Raw genomic sequence first — 27,224 nt, 5'->3', positions numbered from 1 at the left:
GAGTTTTTTTTTTTTTAAAAATCTTACATAAATAACAATATTTATTGATATTATCTTTTTAAAATAATATTAATTAACTTTTTTTTCACGTTAAATGTGTTAGTCCCTAACACTATTCGTTTAATTTTTTTTATATTATAATTCCCTTTTTAATAGAAAATCCAAGTGTAGATTTTTTGATAATCAATTTTTATTTTTGCAGGTGACCAGCTTCTTCCATTTTGGGGGAAAGGAGCACCAGCACTAGGTCAAAAGTACCTAATAGGACAAGCCAAGGTTCCTGAAACCGCTCATTATTACAAAAATGGTAAACTTGAGAAGGCTATGGAGACACCCTTTTTCCCTATGGCTTCCATTGTGTATTTTCAGTTCACTTTTGCGGCAATAACAATGATCTTGCTGGCTGGTTCTGTTCTTGGGCGCATGAACATCAAGGCTTGGATGGCTTTTGTGCCTCTTTGGCTCATATTTTCTTACACTGTTGGTGCTTTCAGCCTCTGGGGTGGTGGCTTTCTTTATCACTGGGGTGTTATTGATTACTCAGGTGGCTATGTTATTCATCTTTCATCTGGAATTGCTGGATTCACTGCTGCTTATTGGGTAGGTACATCAACTACTTCAAACTTAATTAAGTTCCCATTATTGATGTTACTTCCTCTATCTCTTCACTTCCTTATTTAATATATAAAAAATAAGTCACATAAATATTTTTTTCATCCTTTAGTCTTTTCATTAATATTTTAATTCTCTAAGTTAGTTATCATTTATGAATGTCTTTTAATACTTCTGTTCTTTACATTTTTTGAAAATTTTTTAAAATATCTATAATATTTAATTTAATTTAATTTTGATGATAACATTTAATATATTTCAAATTCCGTCCTTCAATTAATTTTTTTATTAGACAAATGATTTTTTTTCAATATTATCCTATTGCATCATCATCCTCTCTCTTCCTCTTGTATATCATCGCCTATATATTCACCTCCATCCTATATATATATGATAATATTAGAAAACAAAAATATTTTGACTAATAAAAATTTTAAATTACAAAATAAAAAATATATATAAAGTGTCAGTAATAAAATTGAAATATTTAACGTTAGAAAGATTTTAAAATTATTCAAAATCTTAGAAAACAAAAATATATTTTACCTAATTTTTTATTACGTAAAAATTATTATTTGATAGGTAACTAATTTCTTCTGCATATAATTAGCTACCTATCATCTAATTTATTATTATTTCTTTGTTACGTGCGTTGCCACTTGCCGATACCTGATTATGTATTTACCTTTGGAAAAAGAATAATCATCATAAATCATAAAGTAAGATGAAAACTTATTACGAGTGTAATTAATTTCCTACGTTCATGCATCATATAATATTTGTATTAGCAACTTGGTTTATAATGATTAATTACCGTGGTGGCCACACCCACATGGGCACATAAATCACAATTAAGAAAGTTTTAATATTGTTGAATATTATTATGGGTGGGCAGGTTGGGCCAAGGCTGAAGAGTGATAGAGAAAGGTTCCCGCCAAACAACGTGCTACTTATGCTTGCGGGAGCAGGGTTGCTGTGGATGGGGTGGTCAGGGTTCAATGGAGGTGCACCGTACGCCGCAAACACAGCGTCGTCGATTGCTGTGTTGAACACTAACATCTGTGCGGCCACTAGCCTCCTTGTGTGGACCTCTCTTGATGTTTCTTTCTTTGGGAAGCCCTCTGTCGTTGGCGCTGTTCAGGGTATGATGACTGGACTTGTGTGCATCACTCCTGGTGCAGGTATACATTTACATCTGCATATGCATTGCGTTTCTTCTCCATTAATCACAAACTAATTGTTTCATATATAATGCAATTCAAGTTAATTAACTGAGGCTCATATAGTCATATTCAATCTAATGATAAAATTAAAATAATATTTTTTTAACTATTTAACAATATTTTTAATTAAAAAATAAAATTATATCATTTTAACTTTTATCAATATTTTTTAAACATTGCTAAAGTTATTTAGCCACTATAAATATCGTAATTAATTAATTATAGACAATATAAACTCAACCTTTAATTTTATACAATAATAAAACATATCAATGAAAAAAAGTGAACAACTAATATATATAATTATATATACTTCCTTGCAAATAGCAAGTGTGTTATGAACTTATGATACAATTTACATACAATTACTTAAAAATTTATAATAGTGACATAAGATTCCATTAGTATTAGACTATATATATGTAGATGCAGTATTTGTTGAAAAGAAAATAAATAAAATGATAATGGGGCCTTGAACACTTGCTTACACACACAGGGCTTGTGCAATCGTGGGCGGCTATAGTGATGGGAATGCTATCTGGAAGCATTCCGTGGGTCTCAATGATGATTCTTCACAAAAAGTCAAGCCTCCTTCAGAAGGTCTTCCTCCTCTTTAATTTCTCTCTTTTCTCTTCCAATAACACACTATTATTTCTCACCGTTAATTAAGCAAAAAGTTTAATTAGGTGTAGGGTCACGTTTATTTTTCTCATTTGTTATGCACGTGAATCTTTTAACTTTTAACACTTCATTCAATGATACAAGAAGCAAGCCAATAATATCATACGTCATTCAACTTCATCGTCAGCTCAATAGCACTCTAAGCTAAGGTTGAAACTTGAAAGGATAATCTGGAAACTTGAGTTTAATTTGTATGTGTTAATTAATTTACTTTATTTATAAAAAAATTTACTTTCATCTATAGATTATTAAATGTATTTAAATTTACTTGTTACAAAATTCTTTTTATATTTTATATTTTTCTCATTTATTTTAGTTATTAGTACTATATATTTATATTAGCTGGTGGGGTATTCCATTTTGTTTCTATCTCTTGGATTTTCGTGTTTGAATAGTTGACTTGGAATTTAGTCTGGTCTGTTAAATTTTCCATGGAGAATAGTTGCATTATTTTTATTAATTTATATGTAATTTGGGGGGTTCAGTTCACACATGCTATTATCATGTTTAAGTCTAATTGATTAATTCGTAAAATGGGTTCTACTTAACTATGGTGGTAGGCTGGTAGTTAATTAGACGGTTAATATAATATTTTATGTCACCAGTTTATACGGGCTGAACTATTTTAGTTGTTTTTTTTTTTTTACAAAATTAATTGTTCATTTAAACAAAATTAAAAAATCAGCACTTTTATTAAAATTTGGCTAGTATTTAACCAAAAAAAAAAAAATTTTGCACTGTTAGATGAAATCACACACCATTAAAAATATCAATGATGACTAATTGATGATTATAAATCACAAAATTTGCTGATCCCTAATACTAACACTCCTCTTTAAAAAAATTATAATTGTATATAAGATATTTTGGATCATATATTCCTTAATTTATTATTGGAATAACAACAAAAGAGAATAATAAATAAATAAAATAATCAAGAAAGATGATCATTATTAATGGTAACTTTGTAAATTTTTTTTTTGTAATTTAATTTTAATACACATTTCAATCATGTTTCTAATATTGAATATGGTGGACAATTATCTGTAAATAAAGAGAGTATATGATAATATAAGAAGGTGAAGACCAACAAATAATTATGACTAGCAGTGCTAAATATGCATAGTTACTTTTGTACAAAAAAAAACATTAACCACAATATGATTTTTTAATCTATCTATAAGTATCTAGTTAATTTGTTTACCATATATGATGTGCATATTTATTCTATTTTTCTCCTTACACAATTAATTTTCAATATTATGTTCAGGTAGATGACACCCTAGGTGTATTTCATACACATGCAGTAGCTGGCCTATTGGGTGGGCTTCTCACAGGTCTCTTCGCAGAACCAACACTTTGCAACCTGCTACTACCGGTAACCAATTCAAGAGGTGCATTCTATGGTGGTAGTGGTGGTGTTCAGTTCCTAAAACAATTGGTTGCAGCATTGTTCGTAATTGGTTGGAACTTGGTCTCAACCACCATAATTCTTCTCGTCATCCAATTGTTCATACCTTTGAGGATGCCTGATGAGCAACTTGAGATTGGTGATGATGCTGTTCATGGTGAAGAAGCTTATGCACTTTGGGGTGATGGTGAAAAATATGATCCTACAAGGCATGGGACACAAAATAATAATGGCAATTCTTCTGTTTCACCTTATGTTAGTGGTGCAAGAGGTGTCACCATCAATTTGTGAGTAGTATAGTAGTGTTTTTTTAATCACAATTATTTTTGCATGATAGACATTTTGAAATTTTAATCATTTATTTCATAAGAATAGATGGTTAAAATATCTTTGTCTATATTTTCAGGTATTCAAAAAATACATATTGATGTTCTAATAATTTTAATAGTTGATCTTACAATTAAAATTATTAGAATACCAGTATTTCTAGAATACATGGAATTTTTTTTTTTTGTTTAAGTGGTATGAGATGTAAATCTGTTGTAAGACTTTATTACCCTTCTCCTTTTCCTTTGAGCTAGGTATACTAAAACTGAAACGTCATAAAGTTATTAGTATTGACACTATAATTAGGTTTTCTCCATATTTAAGAGTCAGAGAAGAGAGGCTCTACTCTACTAGTGTTGTAGCTGAGCGTTGAAGCTTTAATTTAATTTGTTCACTCAATTGTATAAAGTGGATCTGTATGAAATATCATAGGCAAATGATGCTAATTAATTTTGAGTGTGATGTAAGTAGAATTTTGATTTTCAGGAATGAAAATTTCTAGTTCAATGTCAACATGGTTATGATTTTTGTTCCTCTTGTCGTATAATTTACATTTGAAATAAAATAATGTCTATTACTTTTATAAATAAGCTTAACTATATATTATTATTTTTAATCACTGTATATTCCCAACTACTTTTAAAACCGGATTTAACTTTGATTCACTTTGTACACTATCATTAAGTAATTAGATTATATATATAAACCAAATCTTTTTTAGCTGATGATAGCAAGATTGATGTAATTTGCGATACAGAAAAAAGAAGAAGCTAATTTTATGATATAAGCTTTAATGTCATTCTCAAGGATGGTACTACAATTGTACTTCTGTCCAAAGCAATTGACTTTTGTATATATGGTGACATAAGATCAATTAAAGAGATTTAAAACACTACGAGAAAAAGTCTTACTCTAGATTATGATGACATAAGATTCTATTTAATACTTTCAATTTTGCGTCATAAAGGAGTACTTTAATTTTGTAATAAGTTATAAAGGAAAAACAATTATTTTTGTCTATGAACTTTATAAATGCCCAAGTTCAGAAAACCGGATCGGTCATCAAAATGTTCTAGTCATTGATTTATTGGTTTATTGGTCTAACCAGTTCAACCGGTGATTCAACCGAAAAAATCGTTTTAGAATAGAAATAATAAATAAATTATAAATACACATCCTGAAATATAATTATAGTCTAATATAAATGTTAAAATATCTTCGAAATTTAAAACACTACATACACAAAATATCAATAACCAAATACATATGATCTTATCAAAATCCAAACTCAAAAGTTAAATAGTAATAAAAGCATATCTAAATATTAAATCCCAACATAAGCATTGTTATCAGCAGTTGCTTCTTGATTAATACTATTTTTCATAACTGAAATTAATAAAACAGATATGAAATTAAAAAACAGTCACAAGCTCACAACACAACACAATGAACATTAACAATTCTGCCTACAGCATTCAGCCAGTCAACAATATTGCAAAACTGAGTAAGTTTCCAGCATTAACAAAATAGAGTAACAAATTAACAATTTACTACAGCATTTAGCCAGTCAACAATATTACAAAACAGAATAAGTGTAAAAGTGTAAAAGTGCAAAACAGCATTCAGCCAGTTAACAATTTACTATAGCATTTAGCCAGTCAACAATTACAAAGCAACAAAAGCGCGAAACACTAAAATACCAGTAGCCCTCTTCATCGTCTTCATGTTTCTATATCAGAGGGTAAATTTCGAATACAATAAAAAAAACTTACTAACCAACAAACAGAAATTGCAATTGGAATACAATAAAATAGAAGATCAGAATTAATTTAATTTTTAGATTATTTATTTCTTATACTAACCAACAAACAAAAATTGAGCAGAGGAACGAAGAACAAAGAAGACGAGCAGAGGAAGTTCAGAGAAGATGAACATTGAAGACGATGACTCACTCACCTGGGTTCGATAGAGGGCTACTGGGTTGGGAGCCTGGGACTGCTTCAGTTCAGAGTTCAGAGGGCTAGGGTTCACTAGGCTGGGAACCAGGCTACGATAGAGGGCTACTGGTGATGAGGACCAGGCGATGGCGGTGGCGCTGACGACCTAAGACTGTGGCGACGATGGAGGGCTACTGGGCTGGGAGCCTGGGAATGCTTCAGTTCAGAGGAGGAGGGCTAGGGTTCACTGGGCTAGGAACCAGGCGACGATGGAGGGCTACTGGTGTTGAAGACCAGGCAACGGCGGTGGCACTAACGACCTGAGACTGCGGCGACGATGGAAGGCTATTGGGTTGGGAGCTTGGGAATGCTTCAGTTCAGAGGAGGAGGGCTAGGGTTCACTCACTGTTAGGCTGAGATGAACGAATAGGACTCGTGGGAAGAAGGGGGGTTGGGTTCGCGTGTGAGTCCTGCGTCGGGTCGGGTTTCAATTTTTATTTTTTAAAACAATTACAAAAACGGCGTTGTTTAGAAGAACCGGCCGGTCACCGGTTCGGCCCAACCGGCCGGTTTTTGGCTGGTTCACCAGTTTTTAATTGGTTTTTTGTCTGGTGGTTATTAGAGGAGGACTGGACCGCTTGCATCGCCGGTTCGCGGTTAAATCGGTCGAACCGGTCGGTCCGGTCCAATTTTCAGAACCTTGATAAATGCTGATAAAAGTATCTGTAAAAAAAATAATATTGTTTCTATTAAAGATGGATTTTATACGATCAAAGTGTCTACATCCTAAAATTTTGTTAATTTTTTAATAAAATTTTCAAATTATTCTATCATTTATTTTTAACCTCAACTCTACTACCATCTCTTCTTTTTCAAATCTCAAACTTTCACATCTCTTCTTGCCCGGATTCAAGCCTTAATGAACAACATGTTTGTTTCTTATTATAACATTGAAGAATGCATCTTACCAACGCTTCCAGAAGCAAAGCTAAGGAAGTTCTGCAATATCAACCTTTGTGAAATCCTGATAGAGGAATGAAATAACCAACACGGCTAACCACAATCAGCACAGCAGTCAGGAACAATCTCCTCCTTATCTTGCTCTTGAAGAACAATTCCGCATCATCGTTATCACAGAACTAAACTGCACAAGCAACGGCGGAGGCAGTGGCGGAGCTTGAAACAAAATTTTGGGGGCAGATAGAAGATAATTGTCAAGATGCTTTTGATATGGACCCTATCTAAGATAAACTCGTCTAACCTCATTTCTCTGATTTTGGTGATATTGCCAAATTTAAAGCCATTTTCTAGGGTCTCGTTTCAAAGAATTAAGGTCAAACTCATCAGATGCAACTCTTTGAACTTTTGAAGGTTATATCTCACTTTTTTTGTGATTCATTAAAGTAAAAAAACTATTTACAGGTGTTGATATATTGTAAAAGTTATATGTTCTCCTTGAATATTAGTCTTCCTCTTAAAAATACATCAATTCTTTGATTTTTCATGATTATTTTATATAAAAATTTGAATATATATCCTGTAAAATATATAAAAAAGAAGATAGAAGATAAATAAAAAATACCTAATTTTTTATATTTGAACTCAAAGGTAGAGGGAGTGTTGCTTATTAAATAGAGAGCTGTGAAATACGAATACACTCAGTTCAGTCCAAATCAAACAAGGTTTGATTGTTTAAAACAAAAAATTATTGTGCAATAAAAGCAAGAGATAAAGATTGAAATTTGGTATTTTAAGTCATAGTAAAGTATTTGAGCCAGGTGAACTATTTTTTATTTTCTGAAGAAGTATTACTAATTTTTTTAACAAAATTTGGGGGAGGGGGGCATGACCCCCTTGTCTTAACTAAACTTCGCCCCTGGGTAGAGGCCTCATCAAGGCTAGATTCGGAGATGAATGCGATCCCACTGTCATTCTCCCTAACTGCCTCTAATGCTCTCCCTCCCCCAAAAAATAGCTTCACCCGTACCCTCAATTTCCACCACAACAACTTCCAATGATTCCGCCGTCGTTGAGCCAGACCTCATTTCTGTCATCGTCTGGCGCCCCTTGGACTACGGATACCTAATAAACTCCGATCTCCAACGAGAAATCTGGTCGCATATCTTCTTGTCAATCCTGCGCATAAATCCAACGCAGTCCTCTCTTCTCTAACCCTTGTTCACTCTTCCCTCCATTCAGCGCTCACTCGATGAGGTCGTCTTCGAAGATTTCAATTTTAGGCACTGTACGTGGCAGGTTCTCCCTCGCTGGTGCACCTGTACCAAGCAAGTCGCAGGCTTGATGGGTTTGGGGTGGGTGCTATCAAAGATGACCTAGCGTTGGGTGGAAACAGTTGGATTGTTTGGAGGTCTTATCATCATCTTTGTCATCATCAGCGTGGATAGAAGACTAACAGACTAGCAGTAGTTCAGTAGAGAATAGAGGAGGTGGTTAAGGTGGTGGTAACGAAAAAATGTGAAAATTGTGAATTATTTAAAAATTTTATTAAAAAGATAATAAAAATTTAGAATTTGGGTATTTTTGTCGTAGGAAATTCATTTTTAATGGATACAACTTTAGGTTTTCTTTTTTTATGAGTACTTTTGTCAATATTTATAAAGTTCATGAATGCAAATGATTATTTTTTTTATAGTTATTATTTTATACTAATTTTGATTTGTCAGAGCGTACCTCCTCCAATCAGTTTAAATTTTTGAAAGAAGTAATATCGTGGGATTATAATATCAAAGTCTTTTTTATTAAAAAGTTTAGAATTCAATCTTTTATTATCTCTTAAAAAAATCAGCATAAGATAAATAAATAAAATTTATGTAAAAAAAAATTAAATAAATCTTAAATTAAAAGAAAACTCTTATTTAAGAAGTGTAGGAGATATAATAATTTATGTAGATCTTTCTATCCTTTTAAGTTCTTGAAAGAAGTAGTATTATATACAAGTAAAAAATAAACAAACCTGTAATAATTTTTTGAAAAAAAAAATTTTAATTAAAAGTAGATATTTATAAATCTCTAATAATTATTGAGAAAACAAGATACACGGGTTTACAAAAATGATTGTGTTTTAATAAAATGACTTATATATCTCATTTTTTTATGGTGAAAACTCTAAAATATTTAATTTGGTTGAAAACTTATATGTATTAAAAAAAAAGAAACACTGGTTTTTTTTCTTGGTCATGGAAAAAGAAATAATGGTTAGCTGTTCTTCATGAAAGACATAACACGAGATCCGTCCCCTTGTGTTTCTTGTTCAACTTCGACAACATAAATTTTATATAAAAGTGAATCCATTCCACAACTTATGCTTGCAGTGAACATTCTAAGAAAATGCCATGAAATAATCCAAGTGGAGTATTGATCATGCTAGTTGGAAAAGTATAATAATCATAGAAGAAAAAGAAAAATGAAACAATTAAAAAGGCAAAATTATCAAACGGTTTGTTTTGTATGGAAAAATAAATGAGATTGCAATCTCACTTGTCTGCTAGTGGGACAAGACCCCATCCTCATCTTTTCTTATCAAAGAATCCTTTAAATTGTTGAAGTTAGTAGTTTCTTTCTTTGTTCACTTGATTTATGAAAAGTCTTATTATGGCGGCTTTTTTTCTAAGGAACTCATATATATTAATATTAGTACCCCAAAATATCAAAAGTGACCAGACGACAAATATTGCTCGGAGTCTCTTCTATCCACACAGTATCTTTAATGGTAAAAACTTTTTCGGCTAGGAAAGGGACAATTAAATTCCCTTCTCTCCTTACATGTATAGCCTAACTACTCCTAAGTCTATTTAACAAAATTTTATAGTTTGAAACGATGAGATCAAAATAATTATTGTAAGAATGTGTCATATGTAGTGCTTGCATCACTTGTGGGGGCAGCAACCAGGATAGCAGCAAGCTCAGCACTCACTGCAAAAGCTTTAGCGTTAGAAATGCTCTCATAATAGCTAGAAATCTTCAAATGAAGAAGATAATTTTTGAATCATACCTAAGCAGTAAAAAGTCGAAGGCAACTATTATGAAATTAATCCAATTCTAAAGGATATTTGGGAGTTGACTGGGAAAATTTCTAGTAGTGGCTTTACCTGGGTTCTAAGACAAGGCAATTCACTAGGTCATGAGATTGCAAGAATGGCGCATTCTGACAACTTATACCCAAACTGGAGCTCAAATCCTCCTATGTCTATCATTAATATTATTAAAAAGGAATCTCATCAATATCGAAGGTCACAAAATTGAGATGGAAATTAGGGAATTTGCGGACAAAGCTGATTGCAATGTCCGAATGGTTAACCACAATCTTCAGCTATGTTCTCTGTGTGGTGTTAAGTTAGTAGAGGAGGCCAGGTGCAAGTAATCAAGTATTAGTTGCAAATAAGTGTAGAGCTGTACTTGGGATCCAATTATCTTGCTAGAAAGGAGGTGATACTCCAAATGGTTGCAAAGAATCCATCCTCTCTCTTTAGTGTTCATCGGAGAAGCCAAACACGCAGCAGCGGCAACAATTTTTGCAGCAGCCAAATCTCATTTAGCTTCTATCAACTTATTGGCGTTGTGGCGGCAAGACAGAAGTGGTGCAGTCGCTCCGGATTCTCACTACTAGAAAACTAGTTATTACAGACGGATATTTTCAACGGATTTTATCCCACGGAAATACAAACGGAGTTTTAGAGGAATTTTTTGTCGAAAAACAAAAAAAAATGAATTAGCATAAATTACAGATGAAAAACAAAATCCGTCGATAATTTTGTCGGTAAAATTAATTTTTTTCGTGGGAAATGGTTACAGACGGATTTTCCGTCTGTAATTAAATAGACAAAACGCTGCGTCGCATCGTTCTTCCTTTCCTCGCCATCGCACGAAGTTTTGAGTTGAGCTCGTGGCGTCGCCGTCTCAAAGGGTTCCTCCCCTCCTCGCCGTGCGTCGTTTCTGATTCACTGCTTCTCGCCGTTTTTGCTGTTGCCCCTTCTCTTCTCTGATTTTAGGTAACTCTGTCTCAAACTCTCGTTGCGAGTTCACTCTGTCTCATACTCTCCGATCTCACTTTATCAATCTTACTCTCACAACTTTTGCAAACCCTAGGAACAACATTATCAATCTTACTCTCCAACATTTACAACCATCTATTCAGTTTAGTTGAGGTGAGATTCGTTCATCGTGGCTTCCACTTTTATCTTGAGATCACTGATTTTCTCTGAGTTTCTACTTCTTATCATTGGTTATTTGATGCTAAATATTGGCTTCCTCTTCGACTTCTCACTTGCAGAATTATAGAAGGGTCAATCAGTTACCAGTAAAGGTGATGGAGATGAAAATGCATTCGGTTATAATGGCAAGTTGAAATTGATTGTATAACAAAATTTGTATAACAAATTCTGTTAGAAATTAGTGTTGCTGAGTCAGGGTATCATTATCTTAATTAGTTAATTGCTTTAAATTAAATTAGGAATTAGGGATAAGTTAGTAATATAAATAGTAGGCAATGTGTAACTTATTCTACTCAATTTTTCTTTCTGAATCAATATACAGAAATTATTATCTCTCTCTCTCTCTCTTCCCCAATTCTTCTCCCAAAATCTCGATCAAGAACTCGGTTTTATCATGGTGCGGTGAGCGTGGAAGATCGAGATTGAAGAAAGGGTGTCGTTGATACAATTGAAGCTGTGGTTTAGTCACAATGGCAAACAACCCCAGTTCAGACCCTGAGGTGAATCAAACTCCAGATTCAGAGTTTTCTCCAGCGGAACTTCAAAGCTTAGTACGGGTTTTGAGCAAACTCTCAAATATGCAATTATCAAGCGCAAAATCAAGTGCCAATTTCTTATCAGATCCATCAAGTGTTTATTACTTGCATCCAGGTGAGAATCCGGGAATTTCTATTGTTACTGTTACCTTGAACACTCAGAACTATAATTCTTGATCTAGAGTTATGAGGTTAGCTTTGAAATCAAAGAACAAACTAGGATTCATTGATGGAACTATACAAAAACCGAATAAGGATGATCCAACTTTTATAGCTTGGGATAAATGCAACACATATGTTGTAGCCTGGATTAATTTGTCATTGAGTACTGAAATTGCACAGAGTGTAGCTTGGAATGAGATTGCTGTAGATCTGTGGGTTGATTTAAAGCACATGTATTATCATGGAGATTTGTTTAAGATTGCTGAGTTAGAAGAAGAATTACACACAATGAAACAGGGAGATCTAACCATCACAGGATACTACACGAAGATGAAGGCAGTTTGGGAATAAATTGAAGGCTTCCAGCCAGTTCCTAAATGTAAGGATTGCAATGAAGAGTGTGATTGTGGTCTTCAAACAATGAGGAATTACAGAAGAGAGAATTATGCGATAAGGTTCTTGAGAGGCTTGAATGAGCAATATGGGACTGTGAGATCCCAAATAATGCTTATGAGACCTATTCCTACTATCAATGAGCTGTTCTCTTTGCTTACTCAACAAGAGAGGCAGCTTCATGGTCCAAATCAGGAGGTTAGAAATTTTGCTGCAGTGGCCAATTCAGTGCACAATTTTAACAACTATGTCCCTAGAGGAAGAGGGCGAAGGGGACGAGCAGGGAGAACTGGAAGAGGTGGTGGAAGGAGCTCATCTAAGACATGTTCATATTGTCATAAGGTAGGGAACCTTGTGGATACTTGTTACCACAAACATGGGTTCCCACCCCACTTCCAAAGACAACAATTATCACGGGAAGTGAACAATGCAGCTGTGACAAATCAGATAGCTACTGAAATTGAAGGAAATAGTGGTTGTACAGAGAAACAAGAGAAGAAGAGTGATGTTCAATCTTTGTCTAATCAGAATTTGAGAAACGCACTGCTTACCTTTCTTCAACAGGAGTGTACACAGCCTTGTCAAGGAGCAAATATGAGAGACACCTGCCACACCAATGCAGAAAAGAGAGGTATAATCTTAGAGACTTACACACTTTGCATGAGCTCCCATATTGCATATTTATTGTCAGTAAAATTTTTTTTTCAAACTCTTGGATGCTAGACACAGGTGCCACAGATCATGTGTCACACTCAATACATTGTTTTACTACTTTTAGGCATATTAGGCCAATTTTGGTCAAGTTACCAAACGGGACAGAAACAACAGCACGAATAAGTGGAACTGTGGTATTTTCAAACACATTCTATCTCAATGATGTGCTGTATATCACCAATTTTCAACTTTAATTTAATTTCCATATCCAAAATTACACAAAGCTTGCATTGTCAATGTGTTTTTACTGACCAATATTGTGAGATACAAAGCCAGAATTCCTTGAAGATGATTGGCACAGCTAGAGAAAAAAGAGGGCTGTACATGATGCATTCACCATCTCAATTAGGCATTCCAACATTAGAGACAGCAGATATGAAGCATTTAGGACATCCATTGCATACAGCAAATTCAGAAAATTGCAATAAAAGTATAGCACTTAGCTTGAATACTAGAATTGCAGATACAATTGCACAAAATCAATGTTTTTCAAATTTTTCAAATAATGATTTGTGGCATTATAGGCTAGGCCATGTACCACAAAGCAAATTAGAAATAATAAAACAAATTTATCCTTCTATACAGTGCAATAAAACTGAATATGATATACCTTGTGACTCTTGTCATTTTGCAAAGCAAAAGCGTTTGCCATTTCCTCTTAGTGAATCAAGAAGCCAAAATAGTTTTGATATTTTGCATATGGATATTTGGGGTCCTATAGCATCCGTTTCTTTACAAGGTTTTAAATATTTTTTAACAATTGTGGATGATAAAACAAGATTTGTTTGGGTTTATTTCATGAACTTAAAGTCAGAGGCAAGCACTTTGATACAAAATTTTATAACCTATGTTAAAACTCACTTTCAAACCCAAGTTAAGACCATTCGCTCGGATAATGGTCCTGAGTTTAAAATCACTTCTTTTTACAATTTACATGGCATCATTCATCAAACTTCTTGTGTTGAAACGCCCCAACAAAATGGTATCGTTGAGAGAAAATATCAACACATACTACATGTTGCAAGGGCATTGTTTTTTCAATTTGGTTTACCACAGTGTTTTTGGAATTATGCTATTGGTCAAGCTGTACATTTAATAAATAGATTACCAAGTCCAGTTTTGAAAAATCAAACCCCCTTTGCAGTTTTATTTAACAAAAATGCTGACATAAATCATATTAAAATTTTCGGTTGTTTGGCTTATGCATCCACTATTTCACAAGGAAGAAAAAAATTTGACTCAAGGGCACGAAAAAGTGTATTTCTTGGTTATCAAACCGGCACCAAAGGGTATGTTCTATTTGATCTTCACACTAGGGAAACATATTTGTCTAGAAATGTAGAATTTTATGAGCATTGTTTTCCATATAAATCCACTCAGACAATTCCTCAAGAAAGTCAAGCTGATTTTGCTCCCAAGCATAACGTTACTTATCATTTTGATGACATTGATCCCTTTGTTGATAATTCATTGAATTTGCAATATCCTTCATCCCCATTACATTCCTATACATCTTGTCCGCCACAATTGCATGACTTGAGGTCTCAACATATACATCATGAGCCCACAAATGCATCCCATAGTACACCAATTTCACATCCTCATGCATCTCAACCTAGTTTATCCCATCATATTCAGCCTAGAAGATCCACCCGCATTAGAAAGCCACCTAATTACCTACAAGACTATCATTGCATGTTGGTTGACACAGGTTGTTCTAATGTCCAATCATGTTCACGGAAATATGGACTATCTCAAATGGTGGATTATGGGCGGCTCTCTCCCATCCATAGAGCCTTTTCCCTTGCTATAACTACCACAATTGAGGCGAAGACTTATGAACAACCTGTTGTACACGAGTGTTGGAGAAATACAATTAGTGCGGAATTACTCGCTCTTGAGAAGAACAAAACTTGGACAATTACTTCTTTGCCTCTGGAAAAGCGTGCCATTGGTTGCAAGTGGGTCTTCAAGGTTAAATTCAATCCCGATGGAAGTGTTGAAAGGCATAAAGCTCGACTTGTGGCTCGAGGTTTTAGTCAACAAGCTGGCTATGATTACTTTGATACATTTAGTCCGGTTGTAAAGCTCACTACATTGAGACTTCTACTCACTTTGGCAGCAGCCAAAGGATGGGAATTATACCAGCTGGATGTAAATACTGCCTTTTTGCCTGGTGAGTTACAAGAAGAAGTATACATGCTTCCTCCGCAAGGCCTTGTTGTTCCCAATAGTGCAGTTTGTCAGCTTGACAAGTCTTTGTATGGTCTCAAACAGGCTAGCCAGCAGTGAAATTTGCGTCTCAGTGGCTTTCTTCAGCAGCATGGCTTCATCAAATCAAGCCATGATCATTCTTTCTTCACCAAACACACTAATAATGGCCTGGCTGTAATTCTTGTATATGTGGATGATTTAGTTTTATCTGGAGACAATCTGGTTGAAATTGTGGCTATCAAGACAGCATTGGATGTTGAGTTTAGCATCAAAGATTTGGGAAAGCTAAAATTTTTTCTTGGTATGGAAGTGGCACGTAGTTCCCGGGGCATTGCCTTATATCAACGTAAGTACACACTTGACTTACTTGAGGAGTATGGGATGTTAGAGGGGAAACCAGCCAGTGTTCCTATGCTTTATAATGGTAAAATTTCTAAAGAGACTGGCACGAAACTTGAGGACCTAACATGTTTTCGGAGGTTACTTGGAAGGTTACTATATTTGACTAATACACGGCCAGATATTGCATTTGCTGTGGGAAAGCTTAGCCAATTTCTTGATTGTGCTACTGATGAACACTACAAGACTGCTCTACATATCCTTCGTTACATCAAGCAAGCTCCTGCGAAAGGGTTGTTCTTCTCATGCCAAAATGCTCTTCGCCTCTCTGGTTTTGTTGATTCGGATTGGGCAACCTGTGCTGATTCTAGAAAATCAGTGACAGGTTATTGTTTTTTCTTGGGATCTTCTCTCATCTCTTGGAAGAGTAAGAAGCAAACGACTGTGGCTTGTTATTCTTCGGAAGCAGAGTATCGAGCCATGGCTCAGGCAACAAAAGAGGGTCAAAGGTTATTGTATTTGCTGCATGATTACCAACTTCCTCATCCGCAACCTATTAATCTCTATTGTGATAATCAATCAGCCATGTACATTGCTGCCATTCCAGTGTTTCATGAGCGCACCAAACATATTGAAGTGTCACATTGTAAGAGAAAAGGCGCAAGCTGGCATATTGAAGTTGCTGCCCATTAACTTAGCTAATCAAACAGCTGATCTTCTCACCAAAGCCTTTTCAAGCGCTCACTTCCAAGTTGGGCATGCTGGATTTGCATACCCCACTTGAGGGAGGATCTGAACAGATTTTAAATGTAGCCATAAGTTTAAGGGAGGATGATGAAGATGATAATATTTTCAGCTCTGGACAGGTTTCAAATACTTCCAACTTGAGGGAGGATGATGGAGATGAAAATGCATTCGGTTATAATGGCAAGTTGAAATTGATTGTATAACAAAATTTGTATAACAAATTCTGTTAGAAATTAGTGTTGCTGAGTCAGGGTATCATTATCTTAATTAGTTAATTTCTTTAAATTAAATTAGGAATTAGGGATAAGTTAGTAATATAAATAGTAGGCAATGTGTAACTTATTCTACTCAATTTTTCTTTCTGAATCAATATACAGAAATTATTATCTCTCTCTCTCTCTCTTCCCCAATTCTTCTCCCAAAATCTCGATCAAGAACTCGGTTTTATCAAAAGGAATGGATTCACAGCTTTAATTTTTGTCAAACACTAAACAAAGCAATGATTTTTATAAAATTGTAATAGTATTGGGATAAGATTTATTTATTCATTTTTTTCTGAAATAAATGGTTTTTGGATTTTTGAAAAACTTCATGTGTGATTCATTTTGTTGCACTTGCTGAAGTCTCACAAACTTCTTGCTCTGCTGGCATAACTGAAGTTGGACCAAACTGGACTACCTTTCTGCATAATTGTGTGTTTTCCTCCTGCATTATGAATTTAATTTTGAATGATTTTTGTCTTCAAAAAATACAATGATTAAAATCTTCTCTGGTTATATTTTCAAGCAGTGAAACTGTTACTACAGGTTAAATTCTTCTTTTCAGGGCTATGCATTGTAACTGTTTGTGATTATATCTTGCTTATAGAGGGTTTAACATTGCAATGCTTATGGCTTGTTTTTTTATTTTTCTCTAATAATAATTCATGCAATTTGAAATTTATCAGGTAACATTAGTTAATTATCAAATACGCGTTTGAGAATTCACCAGTCAACTAATTCATTATTCTTTGCTAGTTTCCTGCTCAATTGAACACTTTTGAGGATTTAATTTAGCTTGTGTCGTACACTTGTTTAATAGACTTAAGTTTTAGAAGAGCAAGAAATTGTTTCTATTAGAAAATCAACCAATTGGATAAATTCTTGGGGGGAAAATTTTAAATTGTTGCTGCTGGTGCTGGATTAGCCTTAGTTGACTCAGTGGTCATCTCTCAACCTGACTTATCTCTGTAAGTTGATTGCATTTGTTGTTTAGAATCACGGTGATCAGAGAGCAAAAAGAGAGAATATGCAAAAAGCGAAGAATATGAAAACTTACTAGAATAAGAAAAATGGTTATTACAATTTGGTCTACAATTTAATCATGTAGTAATAACTAATATTGATTTACAACTCATATCAAAGTGATAAACTTCCATACATGCTAATAGCATTTTCTAAATTCATGTCTTACTTATTTTTTTAGTTATTTATTATTATTATTTTTTAATGAAAATGTGCATCTTTGTCTGTTATTAACTTATTATTTTGTTGTAGGCCGATTTTTTGCCTTTGAGAAAGCTCACAAGTTGGACCCTAGTTCAAGTGGTCGAAGTGTTTGCCAATTCAAAACTGCACTTCTCCAACGCCTGGAAAGAGTAAGTGCTAGTGTGTTTGTCTTCACCATAATCTGTTTGTTCTAGATATGCATGTTCTGCATTAGTTAGCTTTTGGGGAAATGGACTTTGTATATTGTCATGGGTGCCGATTGAGATAATTCTTGGTATATTGTGTTGTACCTTTTGCTCTTCTCATAGATAAAGTATGGAACTATTATTAACCCATTAAAAGATATGCTGTTGAAAGCTAAAGTTGGGTAAGGGTCCTTGCTAATTTCTGAATTCTGCATTGTTTACAAACAGCAGTTTCTTTCTATGTTGAAGTCTTGAAGAGGTCTAATATCTAATTTATAATTATTTCTGTCATGGTTTAAGGATGACATCATTATGAATCTTTCTGGTATAGTGGTATGTCAATATAGAATGTATTGTTGTATCTACATTTATTTAGCAGGTGGAGTGGGACTGTTTCTGCTGTTGTTTCAGAGGAGAGCACAGTTGACGCAAGTTTTTCTGTGAGTGAGGTCTTCAAACTGACAAATTTGGAGTTTGGTTTTATGATTCATTCCCTTCAATTGCCTTAAGTTTTATTTATTTATTATTTTTCAATGACACATTCACTTTATCCTTGTTTTTTCTAATTGATTTTGCTATGATGATATTTTTTTGCTTGTTTTCTTTGGTAGACAGCAACCCCATTTGCCTTATTTACACAAAGTTCTCCATAGGGCACAAAGGATTTTTAAAATCTTGTAATCATCTTGGACTTTACATTTAATACTCATGTTTGTTGGTACCCTTGGGATACCAAACCCTATAAAGGATATCATATGCAGAATTTTGATATAACTAGAGTTTTATATAAACTTTCTATTATGTTCTAAAAAATAAAGCAAAGTTAAAAAAGAAAATTTACCATTAATAGCTATTAAAGCAAGAAGGACAACTGCAAATGTTATGTGAACTAAAATTTTAGTTATACTCAGTCCTAATCCTTCAATCTCAATTCTACCGCAGTCTTAGGTAACTTGGGTGGTAGCTTCATGTCCTGTTAGTAGGAATTTAAGTAACTTAAGGATACTTTCTCCGGTTCTAAATAAGTACCTATTTTCAAATTTTATTTAGTCACAGATAAGGAAGTATAATCAATAAGATTCCTGATTCTTCCTATAAATAAAATTCTCAATGGAAGAGAAGTGTTACTCTACTCAATTCAATGATAAAGAGAGATGACTTAAGTACAAATAGAGAAGGTTGGGAAATTGCCTTTAAAACATTTAGTGCTTTACCTAGCACAATTTATTTCTATATATATAGCCTGATTATTTCTACATAGCACAATTTATTTCTATATATATAGCCTGATATATTGTCACCTTTTATTTTAATTTATTTCTATATATATAGCCTGATTCATCCTACAAGTTCAAATAATGCTGCACTTTTTGAAAGAAAAAGTAAAGAAAATTAATATTAATACAGGTAGTTAATTATTAGAAGACTAATTTGTGTGTTCGCTTAGAGATTTTTTGTCCAATCTCTTCAACTTTTTGCCTGGAGTTCAGGTTAGTGTAATTTTTGTATTGTAAACTTTATTGATTGTTAGGGTATTGCATGATAAATGAAATATTACTTGTGTTATGTTGTTGATTGTATTGCATTGATATGGTTAAATATTGATAGGATATTGTATGATAGATGAAATATTGCTTGTGTTGGATGATTTATAGGTACTAAAAATATCGAATTCATAAGAAATGTCTTGGCACCATCGAGTGTGGATGTATGATAGGTTGAATCAAACAAGAGGGGGTATTAAACCTGAGTTTTATGACAAGGTTAAGGAGTTTATAGAAACAATTAGTAAGTTAGATGTTGTGAAGTTTTGTAAAGTTTTGTGAAGCACTTAGATTCAAGCCTATTTCCGATGGTGGTTGTAAGTCCAAGAGAGTTCCTGTCAGACGGATGCACTACTTACCCTTAATCCCTAGACTTCGAAGGCTTTATGCGTCAATGAGTTCAGCTCTGCACATGACATGGCATATAAAAAACCAACGTGATGATGGCGTGATGACCCATCCGTCACATGGGGAAGCATGGAAAAGCTTTGACCGTATTCACTCTAATTTTGCTTTGGATCCTAGAAACTTTAGGTTAGGTCTTTGCTTTGATGTATTCTTGGGACCCTTGATTGAAAAATTAAATGAGTTGTGGAATCCTAGTATTTTGACGTATGATATTGTAGAAAATAAGAATTTCATCTTAAAGGCGGCATTGATGTGGACTATCAATGATTTCCCAACTTATGGGATGTTGTCTGGGTGGATGACACAAGGAAGATTGTCATGTCCTATTTGCATGGAGGATACCAAGTTTTTTACACTATCATATAGAGGCAAGGCATCATGGTTTGATTGTCACCGGAGGTTTTTGCCGATAAACCACGCTTATAAGCGCAATAAGAATGACTTCAGAAAGAATAAAATAGAAAGTGAAGAAGCTCCTACCAAATTAAGTGGTTTGGAGATTTGGCAAAGGGTTAAAGGACTTGGAAAGATATCAGATAATGAAAAGTGGATTAAATCACGAGAGTATCGTATTACTCACAATTGGACTAAGAAAAGTGTGTTTTGGGAGTTACCTTATTGGAAGGATAACCTGGTTCGTCACTGTCTTGATGTAATGCACATAGAGAAGAATGTGCTTGATAACATAATGAATACTATTATGGACATTGATAGAACTAAAGACAATGAAAAGGCTAGGTTAGACCTGGCTAAACTGTGCAAGCATCCAGATTTATATTTGCGGCATGTCGATGATAATTGTTGGTCTAAACCTAAGGCAGCTTATATTTTAACTTCTGAACAGCAACAAGACGAGTATAGGTGGGTGCAACAACTTAGATTTCCGGATGGTTATGCATCTAACCTTGCTAGATGTGTAAGTCTTTCCTAGGGGAGGTTTATTAGTATGAAGAGCCATGATTGTCACATTTTTATACGGTGCTTGCTTCCAACTGCATTCAGAGAACTACCTACAAATATATGGAAGCCTCTTACCGAGTTAAGCCAGTTTTTCAAAGACTTGTGCTCAACCACCCTCAAGGTTCATGATTTAGAGGTTATGGAGCAGAATATTCCCATTATCCTTTGCATGTTAGAAAGAATATTTCCCCCGAGATTCTTTAATGTGATGGAGCATTTGCCAATTCATCTAGCATATGAGGCACGTGTGGGTGGACTTGTCCAATATAGGTGGATGTATCCGTTTGAACGGGTGATAAGAGCATTCAAGCGAACAGTAAAAAATAGAGCAAAAGTTGAAGGTTTGATTTGTGAGGCTTTCTTGGCCAAGAAGACTTCAAGTTTTGTTTCTTTCTACTTTAAACCACATATCTTATCGAGGCGAACCTGTGTGGGAAGAAATGATGACGGGGGAGACACAATTAAAGCTTCTTTATCAATATTTAATAGACCTGGTCGCAAGGTTGGAAAAGCTAAAGATTATTGGTTAGATGAGCGAGATAAGGCTGCAGCTCATTTGCATATTCTACTCAATGAAAGCAAAGTTAGCCCTTTCTATATGTAAGTGCCTAAATCTTTTATTAAACAGTTAATTACACTTGTTTCACTAACGAATCCCATAGCTTATAAACTCTAGTCCTACTTTCATCAAGGTTTTGGAAAGAAACTTGTCCTGGAGAAAGCGATGACCAATTTCCCCCTTAGTTTGCATCATATGTAAGTGCATAAATTCGTATAATTTATTGTAAAGGTTTCTAACTAAAGATTTGCATCACATATCACTTCTATTAAATAATTTGTTGAATGTTTCTAACTAGGTTCAAAATCAATGCAATGAAATTGTTGATCCTGATTTGCAATCACTTTCTTGGGGTCTTTCAAACAAAGCAACAAGTTGTCCAATTTATAAAGTAAATGGATATACATTTCATACTCTTGTAAGGGCAAAAGGAAAAAAAAATGATAACATCGGTGTGTTTGTTAAAGGTGATATAGGCAACAGGAAAAGTGATTGGTTTGGAGTATTAGAAGATATACTCAAGTTTGAATACATTGGTAGTGACTCTAATCGAGTTGTTTTGTTCAAATGTCAATGGTATGATCCAAGTCGTCCAAATGGAACACGTATTCATAATGACTACAAAATAACTGAAGTCAACCATAGTAAAAGATATCGCCACTATGATCCTTTCATTGTCGCCCAAAAAGCTAAACAAGTTTACTTCTTACCTTATCCTGAAAATTGCAAGTCTATGTGGCGTGTTGTTGTAAACACTAAACCAAGAAGTCGAATTGAAATCAATCATGTACATGTAGAGAAGGATGAGGAAGGGAATGATGTAGCTTATCAAGCGGATGAGAGCAATCCTTCTAGGATTTCTGACACCGAGCCTCTTATCAGTCTTAAGTCTCCATTTAGAGACAACCGCATTGTCGAATTGTCTATCGGCTCTAGTTCTGGGGCTAATAAAAATGAATATGATGATGTTGCAGATTTGATGATGATATTAATTTTTAATAGGGTAATCATTTTTAGCTTGTATTGTTTTAGCTTATATTGTTCTTTACATATATTGTTCTTAATTTGTTTATACATCCTGATGTGAGACTTTGATATTTTATAAGAAAAATTATCGCTCTTTTAAACATTTTACAAATCTGAGTATACTTATTAGATCACACTAATATTCTGAACAGATGAATTTTTATATTATATTAAGGGGGAAAATACGTTTTTGTGAGAACAATTTGACCTAGGTATATATAACCAAAGAAAAGAAAAGAAAAGATAGCAGTAATATTGTAATCCTGAATTAGCAAGGACAGATAGGTATACTGCAAGATTAACATAGCTATAAATCTGGAAAAAACGTAAACAGTGTGGTTCAGTGGCAGAACACACAGATTAACATAGTTGTTTCCTGTTATTTTTCCACTTTTTCTTTCTCTCCTTCCTATTTATTGTGATTAAGTACTGAAGCTACTTGCTTTTATACCTACAATTGACTAGAGTCTCTCACTCATTCTTCAACCAGATCTACAACACATTACACTGTGTGGTGTGCAGCCATGCACAGAAATCATTGCTAGGTTGCTCAGAAATAAATATCAGATAATAAAGTATTTATTTGTATTTAATATTATTTTAATATTGTCTTTAATATATATGTAGGCCATGGCTCCTCGGGTCAAGGGTAAAGGTGTCAAGGGTCATAGAGGTTCTCGCACCACTAATGTAGCTGCTATTTCAACCACCTCCACCCCTTCTGGGACTTCAGTTGTGCCAGATTTTCAGTCAGGACCACTTAGCCAATAACCATATTTGATGGTACCTAATCTTGGCTACACGGGTCTTCCTCCACCAAGTTGGCCTACTCCAGGATGTATGGGTCCCCTTCCTCCACCCCCTCCTCCAATTTCAACTCCTCATCCGCTTTGCAATTCCAGTCTATTAGTTAATTCAGAGACACCTGGAAGCTCTAGTACATCTCCTCTATCAGAGACTGCATCGGTTCCTAATAGTGTCACAAAAGAAAGATTGGTTCCTGATGGAAAAACAAGGTAAAATTTGGATCTCTCCATAACTAAAATTTGGATCTCTCCATAACTAAATACAAGTTGATTAAACAGAGAAATTATTATTTTTGATTGTATATGTTTTCACTAGTTATATGCTTCCTGATTATGATTAAAGTGCTAATAGACTAAAGATATGTGTTTACTACTATATTTTAATTCTAGATTAAAGTGCTAATGACTTAAAACTATTTTTTTAGTTTCCTAACTTGTCAATTTTTTATGAAATTATTAGTTGGTTACCTTTTCATCTTGGTTCTCAGAAGATTACAGAGATCATCAAGAAACAATATGATAAACTGTACAAAAAGTTTGGAGATGTCCCTCTTCCGACAAAGAAGCTTTGGTTTAAGGAGTGGAAGGTTAAAGTGTTGGATTGAATAAAATTATTTTAGATTGAAATATAGTAAGTGATTAGTTGATAGTTGATTGTTATTTGGATTTATAGAACAAGTGAGAAACTATTTTAAATTTGGCTTAACACAGGCCCTAGTTTTCAATAGCAGCACCAATTTCTATTTGTAGCAATTTATAATGTTGTTCCTATTTTTGTTCTGTGTGTAATATAATCAAAGTGAGAGAGTTATGTACTCTTTGTTTTCTTTGTTCTTTCTTTTTTAATCATAACTTGATTAAATATTGTTCATGTGATTTGAATCTTATAAGTAGCAACTTGATGAGTATGTGCAGAGCCACTTTCTTATTGATGATGATGATGATGAGTTTTTTCGGAGGGCTTTCAAGTACAGGACAAGTAAGCGATTTAGCCAAATGATGTCAGATATCCGTGAGGATGTGGATAGAATCCACGAATGGCTAATTTCTACTTACAAAAAGGTGTTGGAAAGGTACTAGAAAACATATGAGAAATGGAAAAATATAAGAAAAAAAGCAAGGGAGAATTGAGCATCACTCTTAGGTGATTCTGTCCATTGCGGTGGTTATTCCATTGAGCTCAACTATAGAGAGGATGGTAACATAATTTAAGTGGCTTTAGATCTTATTTAATAGACATATATTTATGTAAATTTTTTCTTATTTTGTGTTTTATGTGGAACAGAAGAAGCAGTTGGGCCGTACACCAACCTACGAGGAGGTCTTCAAAGAAACCCACACACTTAAAAGTGATAAGTCTAAATGAATGGACAAGCGCTCTCAAGACAGTCATGTGAGATATAGCATAAATGTTAAATTAATGTACATGTTGCCCCTTGAATATTTATATACACACATGCATGTATATATTTGAGTTAAAATATTTACAATTTTGTTGTCTAAAGCTAAAATTGCAATGCCCCACATGTTCTAATACTTAATTTTTCTCCCTTTGGTCATTGATGATCTGCTACTTTACTTGCAAGATAGCCCAGTTACTTTGCATTCAAATATTTGTAAAATTATTTTCCGTCTCTTCCCGCTGTAGTCATGAGGGAAAGTGTCATTGCTAGAGCTTTTTACCATCATTAATTTTGGAATGTATTGCATTACTTGTTGCATTAGTTGGATGTACTGCATTCACTTGTTGCATTAGTTGGATATGGTGGATGGTGAAAAACTGGTACTAGGACATTAACATTGCATTTGGGGTTGGTTGGAATCTATTGCATCTCTACTGCAGTTTTCATCTTTGTGATTTTGGTCATCAAGAATTATATTTGGAGTCTCAATATTGGACATAATGCACAATCATGTACTTATGAAGATGGTTATAATAATTTGTCTAGAGTATGAAAACCGGAGGAACAAGCACTGTACTTTCATGTAATATGGTTTATCATTATATCAAGGCCATTAATCCCATTATGGCCTGATAAATGTACATAAATAGTTAAATGTACGCAAATAAAATAAGATGTACGTCCCTTGGATTATTCATTTTTTATGGATGGTAGTTTCAAATATTCAAATTTGTTACTTAAAAACAAAATGACCGAATAAAAATTAGGCAGAGTATTAGAAAGTATTGTGGAGATGCAAGACATTAGAGCTAATCAACTTCACCTATTGAATATATAGCTATTAAAAGTATACTATATATTGTGTACTATATTGTTTGAAACTTGATTTATATAATTGATATAATCATTGTGCAACAGGAGAAGTTCATAAAAAAGTTGGCAGAAGTTCAGGCCCAACATGCCTAGGCTCAAGCACAGGAAATAGAGCTATCACCAATTGATGAAGACTTTATTCGGGAGGAAGTGTGTGGTGGGCAAAAGAAGAATCAACTTTATGGAAAAAGGTCATTCTTTTCTAGCTCTACAAGTCTGAAAACACTTATGCCAATTTTGTATCTGGAAAGCACCTAGAAATCAAAATTTTGTTCCTGATTTGCGAGAACAGATTTATAATCTCAATGAAGAGCTTTTTCAGCGTGTTACTCAACAAACAAATGAGCATATAAGTAAGTTGTTAGATACATGCTTGGCTCCTTTGGAAAAGACTCAAAAGAAGTTAGAAAAGTTGGAACGGGCAATTGGAAAGGGCAAGAAGGAAAAGTTGAAACAGAAGAGATGGAATGAGACTTATGTTAGCTATTATGAGAAGGTTAGAGCGTCAAGTAATTCTAGTGCAGTTCCACTACCACCGCCACCGCCGCCACCCTCAATGTCTTCGGATGAGGACTATGATGATGATGAGGATGAAGATGACACTGAAGACTATAGCTGATAGTTTTAGTATTGTTGAACAATATACTAGGAATTATAGTTGATGATTAATACACTTTGTTTATGTTCTGAATTATATTGACTTGTTTGTTTATAGTACTTTTCTTTTAGTTTGATAATACGATGAATTAGTTTATTTTTTGAAATATTATAAATATTTGAATACAAATTAGATAAAAATTTGTATTAAATTTATATTTATTTTGTATGAAACAAGTTTATTTTGTAATTGGAAAAATAAAAAAAATTCCATTTTACCTTACTGACGAATTTACAGACGAATTTTCTGTCTGTAATCAGAGTGTGAGATGATTTTCCAAGGTTCAAATTACAGACGAAAAATCTATCAAAAAATTTGTCTAAAAATCCATCTGTAATTACATATGAAAAATTCGTCGGAAAGTTCATCGTCTTCAGGAAATGGATTGAGAATTTATAGAAGGAAAATTCGTCGGTAACTGGTAAAAATCCATTGATAATTTCCAACGAAAAAAATCAGTCGGTAAATAATTTTCGACGGGAATTTTACAGAGGGACGAAATCCGTCGGTAACCAAAAATCTGTCTGTAATAACGACTAAATCTATCTGTATTAATCCATTTTCTATTTGTGTCTGGATGGATCAAATTTCTCAACAAACTTTCTTCCGAGTTAAGTGGCAAGGTATTATGATACCACTTCTCATGAATAATTATATTTCTAACATACTTTCTTAAATAATAATTTCTTCTGAGTTTGTTTGACTTTTTATATTTAATTTTTTTCTTTTATTTGTCTTATATTAATTTTTTTTTAATTTACCGAAAATTGAACTCTAACTCTTTTAGA

The 27,224-nt window shown here is 33.9% G+C and overlaps 3 protein-coding genes across 4 annotated transcripts in view; all 3 read left to right on the top strand.

The window, feature by feature from the left end:
* LOC107484993 (ammonium transporter 2) overlaps nt 1-4,767 on the top strand; it is a 5,279-nt gene extending 512 nt beyond the window's left edge. Inside the window, exons 2-5 of the mRNA XM_016105537.3 lie at nt 203-600; nt 1,508-1,793; nt 2,332-2,435; nt 3,787-4,767. Of these exons, the coding sequence (XP_015961023.1) occupies nt 203-600; nt 1,508-1,793; nt 2,332-2,435; nt 3,787-4,218 (1,220 nt within the window). The 3' untranslated portion in view covers nt 4,219-4,767. The remainder of the gene's footprint in view (nt 1-202; nt 601-1,507; nt 1,794-2,331; nt 2,436-3,786) is intronic.
* Nucleotides 4,768-11,892: 7,125 nt separating this feature from the next.
* On the top strand, nt 11,893-12,471 carry LOC127746665 (uncharacterized). Its single transcript, XM_052260604.1, has 2 exons — nt 11,893-12,073; nt 12,155-12,471. Exons 1-2 carry the CDS (start codon nt 11,893-11,895, stop codon nt 12,469-12,471), a joined length of 498 nt encoding a protein of 165 aa, XP_052116564.1.
* Nucleotides 12,472-20,885: 8,414 nt separating this feature from the next.
* LOC127746471 (uncharacterized) lies at nt 20,886-24,694 on the top strand. 2 transcript variants are annotated; one of them, XM_052259811.1, is made up of 3 exons: nt 20,886-21,711; nt 23,324-23,712; nt 24,418-24,694. In XM_052259811.1, exons 1-2 carry the CDS (start codon nt 21,098-21,100, stop codon nt 23,388-23,390), a joined length of 681 nt encoding a protein of 226 aa, XP_052115771.1. In that variant the 5' UTR covers nt 20,886-21,097; the 3' UTR covers nt 23,391-23,712; nt 24,418-24,694. The 2 variants fall into 2 exon arrangements, with proteins under 2 accessions (XP_052115771.1, XP_052115772.1); XM_052259812.1 differs by having other exon boundaries at nt 24,409-24,455.
* The last annotated feature ends 2,530 nt before the right edge of the window (nt 24,695-27,224 follow it).

This window comes from Arachis duranensis, chromosome 4, assembly GCF_000817695.3.
Source record: "Arachis duranensis cultivar V14167 chromosome 4, aradu.V14167.gnm2.J7QH, whole genome shotgun sequence".
In the NCBI taxonomy this organism is placed as follows: domain Eukaryota; kingdom Viridiplantae; phylum Streptophyta; class Magnoliopsida; order Fabales; family Fabaceae; genus Arachis; species Arachis duranensis.
This window is presented reverse-complemented; position numbering and strand designations above follow the sequence as displayed.